The sequence below is a fragment of the Diprion similis genome, chromosome 6 (assembly GCF_021155765.1).
Source record: "Diprion similis isolate iyDipSimi1 chromosome 6, iyDipSimi1.1, whole genome shotgun sequence".
Lineage (NCBI taxonomy): Eukaryota > Metazoa > Arthropoda > Insecta > Hymenoptera > Diprionidae > Diprion > Diprion similis.
In genome coordinates, this window is record NC_060110.1 from 19,128,475 (window position 1) to 19,146,368 (window position 17,894).

At 35.7% G+C, this 17,894-nt stretch overlaps 3 protein-coding genes across 4 annotated transcripts; 1 reads left to right on the forward strand and 2 right to left on the reverse strand.

Moving 5' to 3' along the window:
• The first annotated feature begins 37 nt into the window (after positions 1-37).
• Positions 38-7,424, forward strand: LOC124407799 (UDP-N-acetylglucosamine--dolichyl-phosphate N-acetylglucosaminephosphotransferase). The gene is made up of 7 exons (XM_046884329.1): positions 38-428; positions 531-645; positions 1,269-1,714; positions 6,222-6,410; positions 6,637-6,707; positions 6,861-7,024; positions 7,148-7,424. The coding sequence occupies exons 1-7, from the start codon at positions 259-261 to the stop codon at positions 7,211-7,213; spliced, it is 1,221 nt and encodes a 406-aa protein (XP_046740285.1). The 5' UTR covers positions 38-258; the 3' UTR covers positions 7,214-7,424.
• Positions 1,534-5,442, reverse strand: LOC124407796 (beta-1,4-mannosyl-glycoprotein 4-beta-N-acetylglucosaminyltransferase). 2 transcript variants are annotated; one of them, XM_046884328.1, is made up of 4 exons: positions 5,118-5,442; positions 4,771-5,015; positions 3,863-4,151; positions 1,534-3,716 (listed from the first exon to the last, which is right to left on the reverse strand). In XM_046884328.1, exons 3-4 carry the CDS (start codon positions 4,019-4,021, stop codon positions 2,580-2,582), a joined length of 1,296 nt encoding a protein of 431 aa, XP_046740284.1. In that variant the 5' UTR covers positions 4,022-4,151; positions 4,771-5,015; positions 5,118-5,442; the 3' UTR covers positions 1,534-2,579. The 2 variants fall into 2 exon arrangements, with proteins under 2 accessions (XP_046740284.1, XP_046740283.1); XM_046884327.1 differs by lacking the exon at positions 4,771-5,015.
• Positions 7,425-8,090: 666 nt separating the features above from the next.
• On the reverse strand, positions 8,091-17,269 carry LOC124406549 (NFX1-type zinc finger-containing protein 1-like). The gene is made up of 18 exons (XM_046881985.1): positions 17,224-17,269; positions 17,067-17,081; positions 16,854-16,923; positions 16,301-16,756; positions 13,976-16,127; positions 13,545-13,830; positions 12,912-13,411; positions 12,370-12,687; positions 11,942-12,247; positions 11,607-11,762; positions 11,257-11,514; positions 10,803-11,031; positions 10,533-10,698; positions 10,223-10,334; positions 9,842-10,056; positions 9,288-9,565; positions 8,849-9,132; positions 8,091-8,703 (listed from the first exon to the last, which is right to left on the reverse strand). The coding sequence occupies exons 1-18, from the start codon at positions 17,267-17,269 to the stop codon at positions 8,392-8,394; spliced, it is 6,159 nt and encodes a 2,052-aa protein (XP_046737941.1). The 3' UTR covers positions 8,091-8,391.
• Between the last annotated feature and the right edge of the window lie 625 nt (positions 17,270-17,894).

The following is a 17,894-nucleotide window of genomic DNA, read 5'->3' on the forward strand; positions in this document are numbered from 1 at the left end:
ACAGTTATCGATTAAAATCGAATTATATTTTTGTAGCCTATAAGTATTGAGTAAATCTTATCACAGTTTCATTTCCTGCCGACGTCAGTTTGGCCGTCGTCAGCTGGCGTAGAAATAAGTAAACAAAAATATGCTATGCAATATGCGTCCACGGAACAGGCTTCTGATCAAAGTTGACCAGGCAATCAGAGGATGTACATGTATTGGGCAGCACAGCTGAGCCGGTTTTGAAAAGTTATTTTTATTACTTATACTGAAATGGAAGATCGTGAAGTGTTGTTGAAAATGAATTACCCCATTTACGCAAATATGCTCATGTCGATAGTCTCTTATTTTTTAACAGTTCGACTTATACCTAAATTTAGAGATATGTTCATCAAAGGTAACCTCTATGGCATAGACATGAACAAGAAGGACGGTGGAAAAGTGTGAGCGAAATTCTTACTATTTTACATACTTTGTAATCTCTGCATATTTTCGTCAACAATTTATGTACAAGTGTTTGGATCTGTATATCTATTCTTTTTCAGACCGGAGGCATTGGGTGTCGTGACGGGATGTGTGTTCCTTATCACAATGTTTTTATTCATTCCTGTTCCATTTACCGACTACATATTCAAGAATGCAAACTTTCCTCATAATGAGGTAAATATAATGAATTAAATGGTGAAATGTATCAGATCATTGCTGAAACTTACACGTCATCATCTATGGAGAAAGATTTAAAAGTTGATTCAATCGACGCTCTTTTAGCTAGAAGTTATCATTTATAATTGATTATTCTGCTCTCTTATGCTTCATGTTTTTATGTAAAGAAGACATTATTACTTTGTCCGAATAAAGTATAACTAGGCTAAATGAAAATATGTATTCATACATAACGCTTGTAGCGGTTTATTGCCCAAGGATACATGTATGGATTTGAATGGTTAGATACATCTTTATTTGTATGAATTCTCCATGAATGAAATCGCATTTTTTGGCTGCAAATGATTTGCAGTTGAAAATGAAAAGCACAAACAATAGCCTTGATTGAAGTAGATAATATAATATTTTCAAATGAATAAAACCTTAAAACCTATGAACAAGTAAGCAAAGTTCCTAATGTATCACAATTTACGATACTTGCTATATCAAGCATGCCAATGAATATTTCTTCTATTCTTGAATATTTATAACTTTCTTTGACTTCGAGCATAGCAAATGGGCCAAAAGATATATAGATCATTCACATCATTGTTAAAAAAACTTAACTCATTTGGTTACAGTTTGTCGAGATGTTGGCGGCTCTTTTATCGATATGCTGCATGTTATTATTGGGATTTGCTGATGATGTCTTAGACCTGCGGTGGAGGCATAAGTTACTATTGCCCACAATTGCATCGTTGCCACTGTTGATGGTTTACTATGTGAACTTTAATTCGACTTTGATCATAGTTCCAAAACCGCTACGACCATGGTTTGGTTTGTCAGTTGATCTGTGGCTGCTATACTACGTTTACATGGGGATGCTGGCTGTATTTTGCACAAATGCTATCAATATTTTGGCTGGCGTCAACGGACTGGAAGTTGGGCAAAGCTTGGTTATAGCAGCCAGCATATCAGTCTTCAATTTAGTCGAATTATCTGGGAATCTGTGGAAAGCGCATCAGTTTTCATTGTATTTCATGCTACCGTACATGGCAACATCACTTGCACTTTTCAAACACAACTGGTGAGCATAATACCCATATTATTAAATATTCACTGTTGATGAACAAAGTTTACCTTTTCAAGACCTTTAGGAAAAAGGAGGTTGAATAAAAAATTGAGCGAATGAAACAACTGTATTTATGCAATGACGAATGGAATTCTAAATGGAAAAATGCTTTTTATTTTGTATAACATATGTCGAAAAGCTTCAGGTATGGGTGAGCTGATCTATAAATATGAGCGGTATTTTCTTCTTCCACGCCTTATTCGTCTTATTCGCAACTTGACTTAGTGATAGTAGAGTTTATCATTTGATTTGATATGGCAAAGTCCAAGCTAGAATCATGTTCATACCCATTTGAAAAGGTAGGTTTTACCTCAGACTAACGGTTTGCTTTGTTATGACAAACTAAACATTGTAGAAGAACTACAACAAATAATGGAAGTACAGTATTATCTGTGGCATTTTTTATTCACTAAGACAGCCTTATTGAATCATATTGACAGTAAATAGATTGCTTGTCCTTTCTAAACTTAGACTTTTCGAAAAAAGTGCTCATTTTCATAGGTCAGCTAGTATAATGCCCTTTGAATCAAAACTTAATTATGAATGGTAAATTTAAAACAATTCTATTCCCCCATCAACCGAGAATTATTTTGTTCAGACTATTTCAAGGAGATGTGTATAACACGAGTAGAAAAGATTTATACATAAAAATCATAATATAAATAGATTCCAATGATCTTTTACATCTTACATACAAACTATTTAACATTAATATTTAACTCAACATATTAACTTATTGTATAAATTTCTTGTACACTAATTAGTGTATAGAGAGTATTGAGTATGAGATAATATCACAGTTGTGGTAATGGCCTGGGTGTTAATAATAGTCTAACTTTGCATAAAAATTTTCTACCAGCCAGTCATATTTCCACGTGTTATTCATAACTATGTCTGGAGCAAAATAAGGATCGCGGGATTTATAGGCCCTCAAAAGTGCAGTCTTGTTGTCCAACCATATCCCAGTTTCTATTAAATCTTCAATGTAAGGAACATCAATGGTTAGCTTTGCATTTTTCTCTTTTACATTTGCCTTTTGATGAAGAGATGTTACGATGTTGGCAGGATCTTGACAGAGATAGCAGTACCATCCACCATAGTGATTGAGATCCCCTATAACTAAACCTAGAGATTCTCTCTCGCTAACTTCACCATCAAAGTCTTTAGGTAGTAGTAGCGAATTTTGATGATATGCTCCACGCAGTAAACTAATTGTCGATGCGCCGATTACAATTGAAGTCTTGAGTGGATGCTGCCAAAAAAAGCCGAACACAGACCATCTCAATCGGAAGCCAATAGGTTGTGGCCACCCGTCGTATACCTTCAGGAACATTAGTGCTCTTGGATTTAAAATTTGTTCGGATTCAGTAGTCACGTAAATATCATCATCTCTTAAGTTCCGCACAACCTGACATACTTTTTCCCATATATACTTGGATATCACTCTTAATGGCTTACGTATCTTATTAGCTATATTTATGTACAAAATCTTATCTTGCCCTTGTTGCAGCAAACCTTTCGCAAGCTTGTGCTTAAAGTTATCCTCCGCATTGCTGAAATCGCAAATTACAAAGAGATCTACGACCTTGTAAAGTTCCTCCACTATTACTTCAGCAATTGCTGAATTGTAATCATTCAACGAAAATACGTAGATAATTCGTCGTACCGTTTTTCGTTGTTCTAATTTGATATTTTGCTTGGAAGCCATAATCGCTCGCCACACTACTTCTGGCTGGCCACAGTCGGAGCCATGCCAACCCTGGTCACAGATGCACCGTTTTCTCTCAATCTCCCCGCTATTGGCCATTCTCGTTACATCTACTCCATCTCGCCAACACCATGTGTGATTGTATTTTTTGAATGATTGCAATGTATGTCTGTCCTTTAGGTATATATTGCTCTTGATTGTCTGAAGATGCGATGCTGAGTGGTCGACTGGTGGTACATTTTGTACTGCCTGCAATTACAAATCTAAGTCAATACCTTGATACTAAAATTTTGGTCACTATTTTTGAGATTGCATTCTTGACAATCTACGAAAACTGGAAAATGAAATAATATACTTTTAATTGACAGATATAAAAATGTATAATTGAACTTTACCTTTGACTTTTCGATTTTCACGAAACTAACTGAGGTCTGTGTGGTCGGCGCAATAATATCCGGCGGTGGTGTAGAGGCCACGTAAATTACGACGATAAGAATTTGTAAAACTAACAACGTATAGAGCAGGGCCAGCTTCCCATCTAGACGGCCCTGCATATCCACACGTTTAGCCCTGAACTATTGAATTGCGAATTTCACATTTCACTCCTTCATTCAAAATCCCAAAACGATATCTCTCAATCCCGATAAGGCTTGACGTAATAAATGCATAAGTGCATTTCTTCATCTGAAAAAATAGCAAGATATGAATCTTAAAATCAAGTAATTTTTTTAGGTATATTTTCATCTTGAAAACCTATATATATATATATATAAATCATTTGCTTAAAAGTTGAGTATTCCATCAAACATACTTTAGTTACGCAAAATATTTTAAATGAACAGGACACGAAGTGGTGCAAAATTTGTAAAAAGCGTACCGGATCATTTTGTTATGATACAAAATTGAACTAGACTGCTCAGTTTTCTTAGAATTCAAATATTTCGTTGTATAAATTGAATATCTCCTTCCTGTCAATGAAACTCTGAAAATGTCTTCTACAGGGGGTGCGCGCCTAGCGATGCATCCCGTTTTACATTCATGAGATGCATGATGCGTATCGGTTATTCCCAGGCTGATCCAACGGGTCCGATCGGTTTATTCTCGCGACTGACTCACGGTATACGATGACAAGTGCCATAAAATAACGTGATATTGAATGCTGTTTTTTTTATTTTTAAATTTCAGCACCGTTGATATTAAGTCAAATCATATTTGAAACGATCAAATTTATTTTTGCATGTTTGTTTACTTTTCATTCGTGCATACGTATCTACAAATTTTAACTTTATTATAATCAGATCACTTTAATTATATTCCGAAATCGTGTGTATCGCGAATTTTACAATTCCGTTCTAATTCTATATACTCAAGAGAATATTAGCACACGATAGAATGTCAAATGTGATATTATTAGGGATTTCAAATCGTCGGGCGTGTCTCACGAGGGACTGGGTATAGATTACTGATTTGTCATGACTAATAAGCAACTCGCTAAAGCGAGGATACCGTGACGAAATGACGTCATTGTCCATGCATCGGTTCAAAGGCCTGCAATTTCGAATCACGGAATAACTCGACACTCAGTATACGCGCGAATTCAACGTTCCGTCGTAGCGCCTAGCAACAGTTCAATTGTTGTACAACACTCACCAAAAATTGCGGTCTTCCCTTGGCCTCCTAGCCGCGCGTCAAGATACTTCTGGAACGGAATAAGCAGTCTCCCGCATTTCGCATATTTTTAGAAGCGATCGTAGTGAAGTGCGCGACCCATTCGAGGGCCGGGTGAAATTCCTACGGGCGCTACGTTTTCTCGCCCTTTTCGGCTCCTCCTTTCCTCTGTACCGAATGCGAATGCGAATGTGAATGCGAAATCCAAACCACACCCGAAACACGGCGAAGCGCGATATGCGCAAGGCTGAATGGCGCGCGTGCGTCGCGCTCTAGTTCTACACGTATATTCGCGAACGATGAAAACACAAATTACAATTTCTTTCAAGAGTTCAATCCTTTATTTGCAACTGTAAACAGGGTTCATAAAAATATGTAGTTTCGTTACCTTATCGGAATAAAGCGGATGTTACAATCATTGTCAAGTTAGGCCGTTGCCTCGCCATGCGCGAGATGTAGGTATCTTTGTTCATTTTAAATATCTCGTGAGAATTTCCAAATTCTAATTCACGCGATGCATGAAAATCATAACACTGATTAACCACAAGAAGTGTTTTTATCCGGTAACTACTTTCAATATTCGTCAAAGTTATCCAGCTACATTTTTTATACACTCACGCGTTCAACTAAAGTTGCACTGAGCAATTTATAGCGCGAAAAAGTAACAGCGGTATACGCATATTTTTAATTGGATGAATTTATTGCGAAGTTCTTAACGACGTGTATTTATGGTCGGTTAGCTCTTGGCATACTGCTGCCCGCTAGAGACTTGAGGTCGATTGCTTCTGTCTGTGGTTCCTTTTGCTCTCTCAATCGTAGCTACCTGTACAGATTTTCAAATGGCTCTAAGGACCATCTGCCTGGGACTTATCCAATCTATATGGCAGAAGAAGCAGCTGGTGCTCCTTTTTGAATGTCAGTCGATCAACCGCCGGCTGCCTTTTTCTTCTTTGATACAAAATGTATCCATTTTGAAGAAAACCAACCACCTTCGACATAGTAAAATCACTGGAATTTTTGTTAATTCATATTCTCACATGGCAACCGTAATATATGTATATCGTCGTGATTATTATTTGTTCAAAGGTATCCATCGCAGGTATTCGTCGGAGACACATTTTGCTATCTTTCCGGAATGACATTTGCAGTGGTCGGCATATTGGGTCACTTCAGCAAAACTATTCTACTGTTCTTCATACCACAAATTATAAACTTCTTGTACAGCATACCGCAACTATTTCATTTGGTACCTTGTCCGCGACACAGACTTCCTAGGTGAGCAGAAAACCAAAGTCCATTCAGTTCATTGTTGGGATTTGAGATATTTTCATCGTTGCGAATGATCAGTACGAAAATTGATTATATATATATTGTAGGGTGTGGTTTTTCTACATTTTTTAATTACATAATAAAGTTCGAGATATTTTGTATATTACAGGCAAATCAAGGTATTTCCAAGATCAGGTTGAACATAAGATTGATTTTTCTTTTTTTTTTTTAGATATAACAAAGAAACGGACAAGCTGGATATCAGTGTTACTGTTTTTAAAAAATCAGAGCTCAACGTGCTTGGTAAGTTTCAGTGTGAATATTTATAACTTTAATCAATTTACGCCTGTATCAGGTGTCACGAAAAAATAAAGTTTACGGGTGATTTCGTAATTTTTTTTGATTTTAGCCTTAGTGGTTTTCGTATTTTAATGTTGAATCTACATTTGTCAACAGCTAAGCTTTGCTTGTGGGTATTTCGCACATTGAAGATCGTAAGTTGGAAGGAAGAGAAAACTGGTTTGGTGACGTGTAACAATTTAACGCTGATCAATTTTATACTATATATGATTGGCCCAACATCTGAGCCAAGTTTAACTATAATCCTCATACTTATTCAGGTAATTCAAAACTCACAGAATCACGTATTTCACGATAAATTTTGCAGTAATGGCTTGCTAGATATGATGTCGTCAAACAAAATTCACGTATACTTATCACGCATTGAACATTTTTCACTACAGATTGCGAGCAGTGTATTGGCATTTATGATCAGGTATCCACTTGCATCAGTGTTTTACGATATTTAGATGAGAGTTATTTCACGTAATGCACTTCGAGGTTGGATATGTGGATAACAAGCTCCACGGGTCTTGATGCTTATCAATGTTATGCATATTGCATTCTGTTATACCAAGTCTGAATGATCATAATGATCACAAAAAGATTTACTATCCTGTATATAATTATATTAAATATTATATTATCAAGACAAAAATCGTATATCTTTTATTACCTGGAATATTATTATATATAAATATTACCTGTATATTAAGTGAGGCACCTAATAACTCGAATGTGACCTATTTACATATCAATAAAATTTTTTTGATCTTGAAATGGCCTGTTTAAATTAGTCAGTTAAGAATGGCTTGCTTAAAAATTATCACTATAAAGTCAGTATATCTGTTTAAAATTATCACTGATATTACCATAGGTAAATACATGCAGTATATTGTAGGAAAATTTTTTTTCCCCACATTAACTTTAAATCGTTACTTACGCCATAGTAATGTAGATCTTTTGTAACCAAACTTGCACATTTTTACTAAAGAATATCCGATTATCTAGGGTATAACCGTGTTTCTCATGTGTTAATTGTTCATGAAATAACATATTATATATATAACATATATGCTCTAGGATATTTAGTGGAAAACGTTATTACATTTGTAATACCCCTGCTCATTGCTGAGGAAAGTGTTGGTATCAGGTATTCATAATGCTGAAAATTCAGTAAGACTTTTTTTTTAATGAACAAAACAGTAAAAATTGAAACATAACTGTGGAGGAATATACATTTTTTTCACCAAACAAATTCTTATAAAAAATGTCAAATACTTACGAGAGGTACACATTCATATATCTGTTAAATCTCATAATTCACGATTTACAAACACATATTTCTTCCCCAAGCTTGGTAGAAATTCGCAATGTTACTTCAGAAACGGAAGACAAAATGCTAAAGCTGCATTCTAATAAGTTAGCCCTGCAAAACTGGTAAAATATAGAAATCTTCTGAAAGTTTAGGATTGCATCATATCTTTCAACTCATTTTGCTTCATCGATATGAACTTTATTTGAAATAGAAAAAAAAAAAAAAAAAACTGATACATATTATAAGACCTCTCCGTGTAGTTGGGCAACATAACTATAATTGTACCGTTGACTATTTTCTAAAACTACTTTGAGATGTTCGATGCCATTTTCATTCTTTAGGTGAGGATGGAGTCGACAGCAGACAAATTTCACATCTCACTAGAAAAATATGCCCTACAGGGCACTTATACCAATCTTCGTCGTCTAGTCCCACTGTCTTAATCGTGATGTTTTTCTCTTTGTTGATTGTTAGGGATGATTGGAGTGACTCTTTCAGTTCCACTAGCTGTTTGTAGATTACATTGCTCTTAGTATCTGTAAATTTCCTGAGGTTCAGCAGTCCCAAGCAAACTATTTCTGTTTGCAATGCAGTCTCGTCCTTGTTTAATTCATGTAACATCTCGAGTTTACAGAGCTGAACCTGTGACCAAATTGACCGTTTAATATACGTATTATAACAACAATACAAACAAATGTGCGTGACAAATAAAAGCAAATTTGGAATGGATGTAGTATAGTCTCCAAATAATCCAAAGCATGTTATTGTAGAGGACATATTTTATTACCATATAATGTAATCTGACGAGCTCATTTTCGATATCCTTGACCATTTGGTACGACATATTGTGATGGGTCGGAAGGCATGAGATCAGCATGATAATTTGATTAAGAACCACCGGCCAATTATTGGTATTACGATAGATGGTTGGTATTTCATCGAGTTTTTGTAAAATCGTTACAGTGATGGTGAGTTTCATTCTGATATCCTTCAACAATGCGATACCTAGGTTCCTTCTTTGATTCACAATTGTTTTCAAATTTTCGAACAATTTTTTGTGAGCATTAAAACCTGAAAGTTCAGTGATAGTATACGTAGGCAAATTATATAAATGTTATTTTGATCTTACAGTGCACATAGAAATATTTATTGCAAACATGCAGTCAACGAAAGATCGTTCATCAATTCAATTACCCAAGTAATTGGTCAAACGTAGTTCGGAATACCTTGAAACTCCTTTGTATATACTTCTGGGATTTTATTAATATCATCGACAAGCCTCTGTTGATCATCTCGTAAATTTTTTAGTCTGAAGGAGACCTGATCCACTACAAATTCTATATTCTTACATTCCTTCTTAAGCTGGTTTGTGTATCGTACACAATTTGTAATACGAGTTTGGCATACTGGACATACTTTAATACCAATTTTAAAGCTGTGGTGCCATTCCCAGTCAAGATAGTTACTTTCAATACAGTGACCACAGTCTGGCAAATACACATACCTGTAGAGAATCACCGAAAATATGATTCAGCTGGGAAAAGTTTAGAAGCATAAAAAAAAATTTCAAAAACTTGCAGATCTTGTTATTTGCGATTATTGGCTCCTGTATAATGATGTAGATTAATTTTACTTTTGGACCGTATGCAAAATGTCTTATTTGCTTTTTGCCTTTCTTCATTTTGCAATGAGACTTATTGTAGTTGATTACCATATTATGTTGCTTTTCGAAAAATTTTGGGAAAAGCAATATTTTTTTGTTGGCTCGAAGTTGTCTTACCGTACATCAGATTTACTTTTATTAGAGACAAAAGTAGGTAGATCCTTCTCATCGCAAACACGGCAGAGTGGTGGGCATGGTTCGCCGCAAAATCCGATGCAGGGATGCCCACATTTAGTACGTTTTCGGCATGGTTCATTACATGCCACTCGATCACATATTTCGAAGCACAGTTTCTCACATTGAAGATGTTCACATCGCCATGAACAGGGTTCCTAAGAAGGGAAATAATAGATTACCAACTTTATAAATTAAAAATGCTATATTTCCTAATGTATTTATACTAATCTCGTATCTTGTATAAAGTCGATTATATTCGTCTCATAATTTCTTTTCTTTTTATCAGCAAATGAAATTGTTAATAATTCATACTTAGCTTACCTGACATGGTGTACAAGATACCCGACACTTGAGTTCACATTCAGTATGCTGACATTTCAGGGAACATATTTCATTACATGGCCGACATGGATCCTTGCAAGGAGCCTTGCATCTGTAACAATGACACTAATGATACTACTACTTACTAATGACATTCCTTGAAATTGGGAAAGCAAAACTATCAGCAAATGTGGTATCTGTAACAACAGATTTGACATCCGTAATATATCTATGTTAAATGCACTAAAAAAAATTAAATGGATTTGAATAGTCAAGAACTGGAATCCTAGACACTTTGAACACATCATACTTATGACCACAGATGAGAATCTTGTCACACGGTTGACGGCATGCCATATGGATTCGCCCTTGTTTACAGGAACCACAACTACCGCTACAAACGTGACCACAAGGTAACAAAGTGGTGCAAGGTTGTGAGCAGTGCTGCAACAGTTTATCTGCATATTCTGCTAAACCTACGAGATAATAAAGGACTATTAATTTTAGTAATTGCTTTATCACTGACATGTTGAATAAATTTCGATTCGTTGAAAAAATTCCGTGAATTATGTAAACTCACCAGCTTCTATTTTATAACATGGCACAGCGTACAAATGTTGACACAATCCCAGTTTGGGCAGGGGACGTGGATATTCGCATCGTTTAGTACACAGTTCCTTGCATTGGGCTTTGCAGGGATGTCCACATTCAAGCTTGCGTGGACATTGACCCTCACAAAAAGCAACTGTTGGATTTTCAGAACAAGAAATTTTTACTTCATGGCCACAGTCAGGTACAATCTTGACTACCTGAAACGTTGAGAAAATGCTGTGAAAAGGAAATTCAGATCAACATCTAATCCACATTTTGGTAAAAATAGTTAATACAGAAAAAATATTGCGTCAGCGATAATCACATTGTTCGTGCAACTTTCTACCAACTAAGAATTACTTTTTGGAAATTGAAAGGTTAATTTTTTTAATTGTTTTTTTGTCAGTCACAACTGGCGAAATTTCTGAGTGTTATATACTAACCATTTCTTTACAATTTCCGCATGGCATGTAACAATCGTCTTTGCAAGTATGACCACATGGCAGTTGGCGTTTGCATCGTCGTGTGCATATTTCTGTCTCCACATCCTTTGAGCAATGCACTTTATATTTATGGCCACAAGAACGTTCCTTTAGCACAGTTACTAGACAAACTGTACATGATTCGTGGCATTGTCTAGAGCATCGATGGTCAAGTTTACATCCAGGTGCTGTTTTTTTACACTGTTCAGTACATTTGTACTGAAAATTCATGGCAAAGAACAATAGGAATACAGTTACAGTGTATACAAAATCTCGGGCAACAGCGAATATTTTGAAAAGTTTGAACATACTCGTATATGATAAGGATCTTCTTCAATGTGACATTTTTTTTTGCAAGCGTGACCACAAGATAACAATTTCGCGCAAATATGAGTACACGGAAATGTCGCAGCAGGTAAATGACAAGGTTTTTGTACAGTGTGACCGCAGCGTAAAGTGGTTGGTTCCTATAAAGAAAGCTTTTTTTAATTTGAATAAATAGATAATTAAATATTTGATGTAGACTTCCCAATTTATAAACATTGAAAAACGGTACAACATAAAAAATGATAAAAAAAAGAGTACAATAATTACGAAGTTGAAAAAAATTTTTATAAAAATATAAACTATTCAATTAAAACTTCACCTTGGTTTCACATTTATATTTTTCTAAACCTGTACTGCAAATAAAATTTGCATGATGACCGCACTTGGGATTTACTGCCATGCGCAATGTTCCACAAGGTGGACAGGCTACATTGCACAATGAACCACAACGAATACCACAGGAGCGGCACTTTTTCAAACATGGTTCTTTGCAAACGTAATTCTCATGATCCCTGTTCAAAATATGACAAGGATTTATACAGGTATGACCGCAAGGTAATACAGTACCACATTGACGTGAGCATCCACCAGTAGGAAAATTTTCAAAGTCCTTTGCTTGTCTTATCTGAAATTATATGCATATAATCTGGTAGAAATTCAGAATGATGAAGAAGGACTAAACTCAAAAATTTTACTTTATGTTAGCAGGATGTTAAGCAGACGTTTAAATCAGTTGTGAACTTATACCTCTGTTAATTGATCTGGATGAATTTGGCACTGCAAAACAAGAGAACTTCCGATAGCATTGTTGTCTTCAAGGGTTTTTTTTATCTTGGGCCAAATTTTATTTTTCACTATTAAGTTGTCCATATTTCCCATAATATAGAGTCCTTCGCGAGCACGTGATAATGCTACACAAACTCTATTCTCAGTACGTAAAAATCCGATGTTACCATTACGGTTATTCCGTACCAACGATAGTAGTATTATTTTGTTTTCCTCTCCCTGGTAGTTATCAACTGTTGTTACACGTACATTACGCAACATTGGCATACTTCTTTTAGCCTGAAATTCGTACACAACCTAAGCGATCAGCTTTCAAGTCTAACCATGTTAATACCTATAGGTTGTAATATACCACTGGACAAAGTACGAAAATATTAATATGGGCACAGAATAGTTGGGATCGAAGTATTTGAGATACATAACAAAGTTTGCTGATTCTGATTGACGAATTCACAAAAATTGTTTACTGTTATATCTATAATTAATTTAGAATGTATCCTTACCTCTTTAAATTTGAATAACTGACCACTGTATGTACATAGTATAGTGATTTCATCCGAAGCATACCCTTGTTGCAGCAAATATTTTGCAAAAGCCAATAAAAATTTGACTTCGAATGGGTTGGACACTGACTCGCTGTCTAAAGCTCCCAATTCATAATTTTGATGATTCAAGAAGAATAAATTTTTCTCCAAGCCTTTTACTGCAGGATAAGTGAACACAGATACATGGTTCACTAGTGTTTCATATATCGCCGGGGATATCAGTTCAGCAATTTGTGGCCTCATGCGATGCTGAACGACTAACTGTGCGCTTTTATTCCTCATATTCACTATTCTCTCAAACAGAGAAATGTTCAAGTTATAATTAACCTCCAGCTCAAAAGTAGCCGGTTTTGGTCGTAATTGCTTATGATCGCCGATAAGGATAACTTGTTGACAGTGTTCGGTCAGAGAACAGATTACATGAGCTTCAAGAATTTCTGCTGCTTCCTCTACCAGTACTGCAATAAAAAAAATTCAACGTCAGTATTTCACGCGTCTATGATGAAACGTGAACTCTAAATCAATATAATTTGGTTGCATACATCTCTCAAGTGTAAAAAGATATCGGATTAGGTAAAAAAAAACGTTCACCTATAGGAGCCTTCAGTGCACGCAAGATTTCATGCAGCCTTGCTGCACCTGTAGTGGTCAATCCCACAACCAAAGCGTTACGCATCACTTCTAAATCAGTCATTTGTTTAAAATCATCCAGTTTAGCAGATATTTCGTCATACTCCGTTTCCAGCTGCACAATATTTTTTTTTACCACTTCATGGGAGGTTAACAACCAACGATTATAGATTTCCCACCTTTCATATTTTAGGTTGCTCTGTGATGTTGATTGATTTTTACTTAAGGGATGTTGGCTCAGAATTGCCTTAAATTGAGAAATTTTCAATAGCAAAATATAACAATTATCATTGGTTGCTATTGGTTGATATACTAAATTAACATTTATACATTGTTAGATTCATTTATTTCCAAATAATATAAGAAATAATGTATTCACAACTCTATCTTACCTGTGCAGTTTTTTGTAATTCTTTCAACTCCTCAAGTACTTTATTCAATTTCTTTTTTGGACGTATGTCTTGGGTTTTATCGGTGCTACATTGAGTTATTTTTGTTCCTAATCTGTGAATAGCAGCATCCAGGTCACTCAGATCCAAACAACTGAATTGCGATTTATCTTCAAGTACTACACTTGCTACATCAAAATCATCATCTATATCTATCTTCTCATCATCGGAGTCATACTCGGATTTGGCTGCAGAGCCTCTGTGTTCATCTGAACAGTACTTAAAGGCATGTATTTCGTCAATTAAAGGTACAGAGTATGCACCAAATAGTTGAGTAAATAAATCCGCAGGAAGTAGGCCATTCAATTTTTCATCGTTGGCATATAGCCGAAGTACATGTGGTGAGACTATGACAGTATCACTTCTCAAAGCCTTTAGAATTAAGTAGAATTTATTGAGCTCATTCAATATCACGTTTAATCGTTTGCGGTTGTGATACATATGCCGCCATAAAGAGTTTTTCGTTTTCTGATTGTTAAAGTAACTATCACGTACATTTTTCAATTTGTATTTGGTCAAATTTGGATTTTTGGATTGCTCGCCAATGCGAACTAGCGATTCTGTATGCAACATAATACCTTCCAAAAACTGATCAAGGGCATGATTTGTCAAGCAAACAACAATCATAGGAGTGGGTTGCGATGATTTGTACCAACTTGAAGAATTGGCTAACAATGTGCTAGCAATTTGTAACGCCATAAATGTCTTACCAGTACCTGGTGGTCCATGTAATACTGATAATTCTTGTAGAAGTGCACATTTAAAGGCTTCATACTGGGATGGATCAAACTGAAGGTATTTAGCACTTGGCCATCGTGTAGTATCCATTACAGGAATTCTGAATCCTTTACATACATATACTGTGCTTTTATCAAGGTATTTCGGTGGAGAAGGTGAGGATTCAGCATCTATGATATAGCGCTTCATTGGAAAATTCTCCTCAGTCATAAATCGTAAACTGTGAAGAGTATGGTAGTAGGGCAAAAAATATACTTTTGATTCTACCATAACAAATGGGGAGTTGTACATGTCTCGCATAATTTCAGATCCTATACAAGGCTCAATGATTAATTGGCCTTTTTCCAAAAGTTTTAGGTCTCGCTCGGCGACAGTTGCAAATAAAACGCTTCCGAAGTTATCATTAGTGAAACATAGGAGTGATCCGTACATAAACAGCTTTGAACGATTCCAGTTTATCTTCCGCATAACTCCAAAAGAAATAGTTATGCCGATTTTGTTTTTCACTACAGTTGAATTTATCAATTTTACGTTCTGGAAAACCCTGATGTCTGATTTTTGCATCCGGACTTTTGTATTTGCTGCTAGCGCTTCTTTATACTCTCGAATACCATCTCTCAATGGGCATAAAAAATCTTCGCGCACTAGTCGAAACTGTACGTCCAGGTAATGTTCAACCGAATCATAGGCACCATGAGTTTTACAAGGTCTGATGTATGGATGATGATCATTAAGATCTTCTACTGTTGGTATGATATTTAAAGTTCTGAAGTCCTTGAACGTTTCAATACCTTTTTCTCTTTTCTTTTTCAGTTGCTGATGTAATTTGTGAATACCATATTCTATCTCTTTATCAATTTTATGATCAGCTTTGGTTTTTATAGACTCTATAACATACCGTATAGTTAGCTCCATGACTAGTATTAATGAACCATGAGAGTCTACAGGAACAAAATTGATGGCTGCTTTGTAAAAAGCATACAAGGAGTTCCAAAATTCATCAATATTTTCCCAGTAAAATCTATTATCTTTCGTCTTGCTTTGAGTTTCGGAAGGTAGTGATACCAAATAGTGTTCTAAGTTAGCGAGAAATTTCGACTGGCACACATCGCTGAGGGTATTTATCACAATTCTTGTGAAATTAGCTTGTCCAAGCTTTGCCAAAATACGAAGTGTAACAACTGTAAAATCTTTATTCAAATCGCTGTTCAGTAAAAGCTTGAAATCTGGGTTATGCGACAGTTCTGCTGCTATGTCATTCTCATTCATTTCGCTAAGTTTCTTTAATTGAAGAAAATGAAGGTACTTTGAACGTTTTTCATCATGAGCATAGTGTGCGCTTCCACTAGAATCTCCCCTGTAACAAACATTGCTTTGATTACTTCTAAAATAGAAATAATATTATGTGGCACTAGAAGTGATGTAAGAAAATAATAGTAATTGGTTTAAAGACTCATTCGTATTACATTTGTCATATTTTTGAAAAGGTAACGTTTATAACTTGTCATATTTTATTATACTGATCCTTACCCTTGTCCTTGAAATCTTGGTCCTGAAAATTGTGATCCAAAAGGTGAAAACGATCGTGAATCACTTTGTTCAGAGTTCTCATCAGGTTTAGCAGCTTTTAGTTTCTGATCAAAATAGTCATAATAAAGTGGTTCAGGAGGTTGTTGTACATTTAGGCTCATTAGGGCGGAGGGCTCTCCTCGCTGATTACTCCGTATATTTTGATCACGCTGACCACGCTGACCACGTTGCCAATGTTGACCCTGTTGACCACGTTCCCCATGCTGATCCTGTTGACCATGTTCTCCATGCTGACCTTGTGTTCTACGTGGCCCACGCTGACCACGTTGCCCACGACCCCTAGATGGTCTTCTTGGTCCTGAAGACTGACCTCTTTGTGTGTTACTACTCCTCCAATTATGCTCCATGTTTAGGTAGAGTATTGAAGATCTGGATATTGTAGCATTACTACTCGGTCTACATGAAATAAATACAGAATACTAAAAATGTACTAAACCTGTAAATAAGAAGTATGGAAAGTATAATAAGTACATTCCGAATACCAGGAACATACAATTGGAAAAGTGCAAGATCAACAACAATTTTGCTATAGTCAGATAACCTGTGCATATCAATGTATGTTTACAACGTTTACAATGATACAATTTGGTTATGTCATGGTATTAGATAAATTGGGCATTAGAAAAGTACACTGGTTGAAAGAAACGGCACTTGTAACATTCCAAAATTATTGTTTATAACCTGTACTTACAATTCAACGACGTACCAGCTGGCGAAGCTCCTAACGATAGAATTTCAATCGTATCGTGATGTAACGTTAGTCGATCCACTTTTACACGAAAATTATCACACTGTGGCCACCTCGCCACATTACTTTCCTTAATTTCTTATCCGAAGAAATCCGAAGGGGTTCCCACTCCCACTTCCGAATGCCGGAATTAACGTATCAGCATGAAACATACACTTCATCTTTATGATTCAAAGTAACACGCAATCACATTATCATGTTGGCGTTAAGATAAACCACCAGGTACCTCTAGGCTCTACTTTTCATACACTAGACAAACGCATTGGAAGAGGTTATGTGATTTATCGTATTTCTCTACTGAGCTTTTCACATACCGGCGATTTTCAACCAGCTAATTGCCTAAATACGTTTCATTCTCAAGGGGAAATAGAAGATATATTTTCCTATACTACAGAAATTGATTGTAGTATTTTATTTTATTCAACGTTTCCATACATGAATTATCTTTTACATTATCTAATAAGTATGAGAAAGGCAATTATTCTGTAATTTCTTAAACAGCACATGTGGGTAATAGGAATCATTCTTATCACGGCTGATTATTTGACGAAATCTCTTTCAAAAGTGCACACTCTCTACTCAATAGTAGAAGATAAACTTTGAAGTCCTTTTTGTCTGGTGTCTACATACATTGCATATGTAAATATAGAAAATTGATCTTATTATAATTCAGGTGTTTTCATTGAGATATTCATCGGTTATGTGAAGAGTGAAACTCAACAGCTTCATACCTATTTCCCTGAAAGTGACACCTGATTTTTATGCTATTTATTGTCACCAACAGGT

Coding starts and splice junctions, on each gene's coding strand:
- LOC124407799 (XM_046884329.1), top strand. CDS start 259: ATGGAAGATCGTGAAGTGTTGTTGAAAATGAATTACCCCATTTACGCA. Junction 6,411..6,636: donor CCGCGACACAGACTTCCTAG/GTGAGCAGAAAA, acceptor TTTTTTTTTTAG/ATATAACAAAGAAACGGACA. Junction 6,708..6,860: donor ATCAGAGCTCAACGTGCTTG/GTAAGTTTCAGT, acceptor ATTTGTCAACAG/CTAAGCTTTGCTTGTGGGTA.
- LOC124407796 (XM_046884327.1), bottom strand. CDS start 4,021: ATGCAGGGCCGTCTAGATGGGAAGCTGGCCCTGCTCTATACGTTGTTA. Junction 3,717..3,862: donor TGAAAATCGAAAAGTCAAAG/GTAAAGTTCAAT, acceptor TTGTAATTGCAG/GCAGTACAAAATGTACCACC.
- LOC124406549 (XM_046881985.1), bottom strand. CDS start 17,269: ATGAAGTGTATGTTTCATGCTGATACGTTAATTCCGGCATTCGGAA. Junction 13,412..13,544: donor TGCACTGAAGGCTCCTATAG/GTGAACGTTTTT, acceptor TTTTTATTGCAG/TACTGGTAGAGGAAGCAGCA. Junction 9,133..9,287: donor ATATACAAAGGAGTTTCAAG/GTATTCCGAACT, acceptor CTGAACTTTCAG/GTTTTAATGCTCACAAAAAA.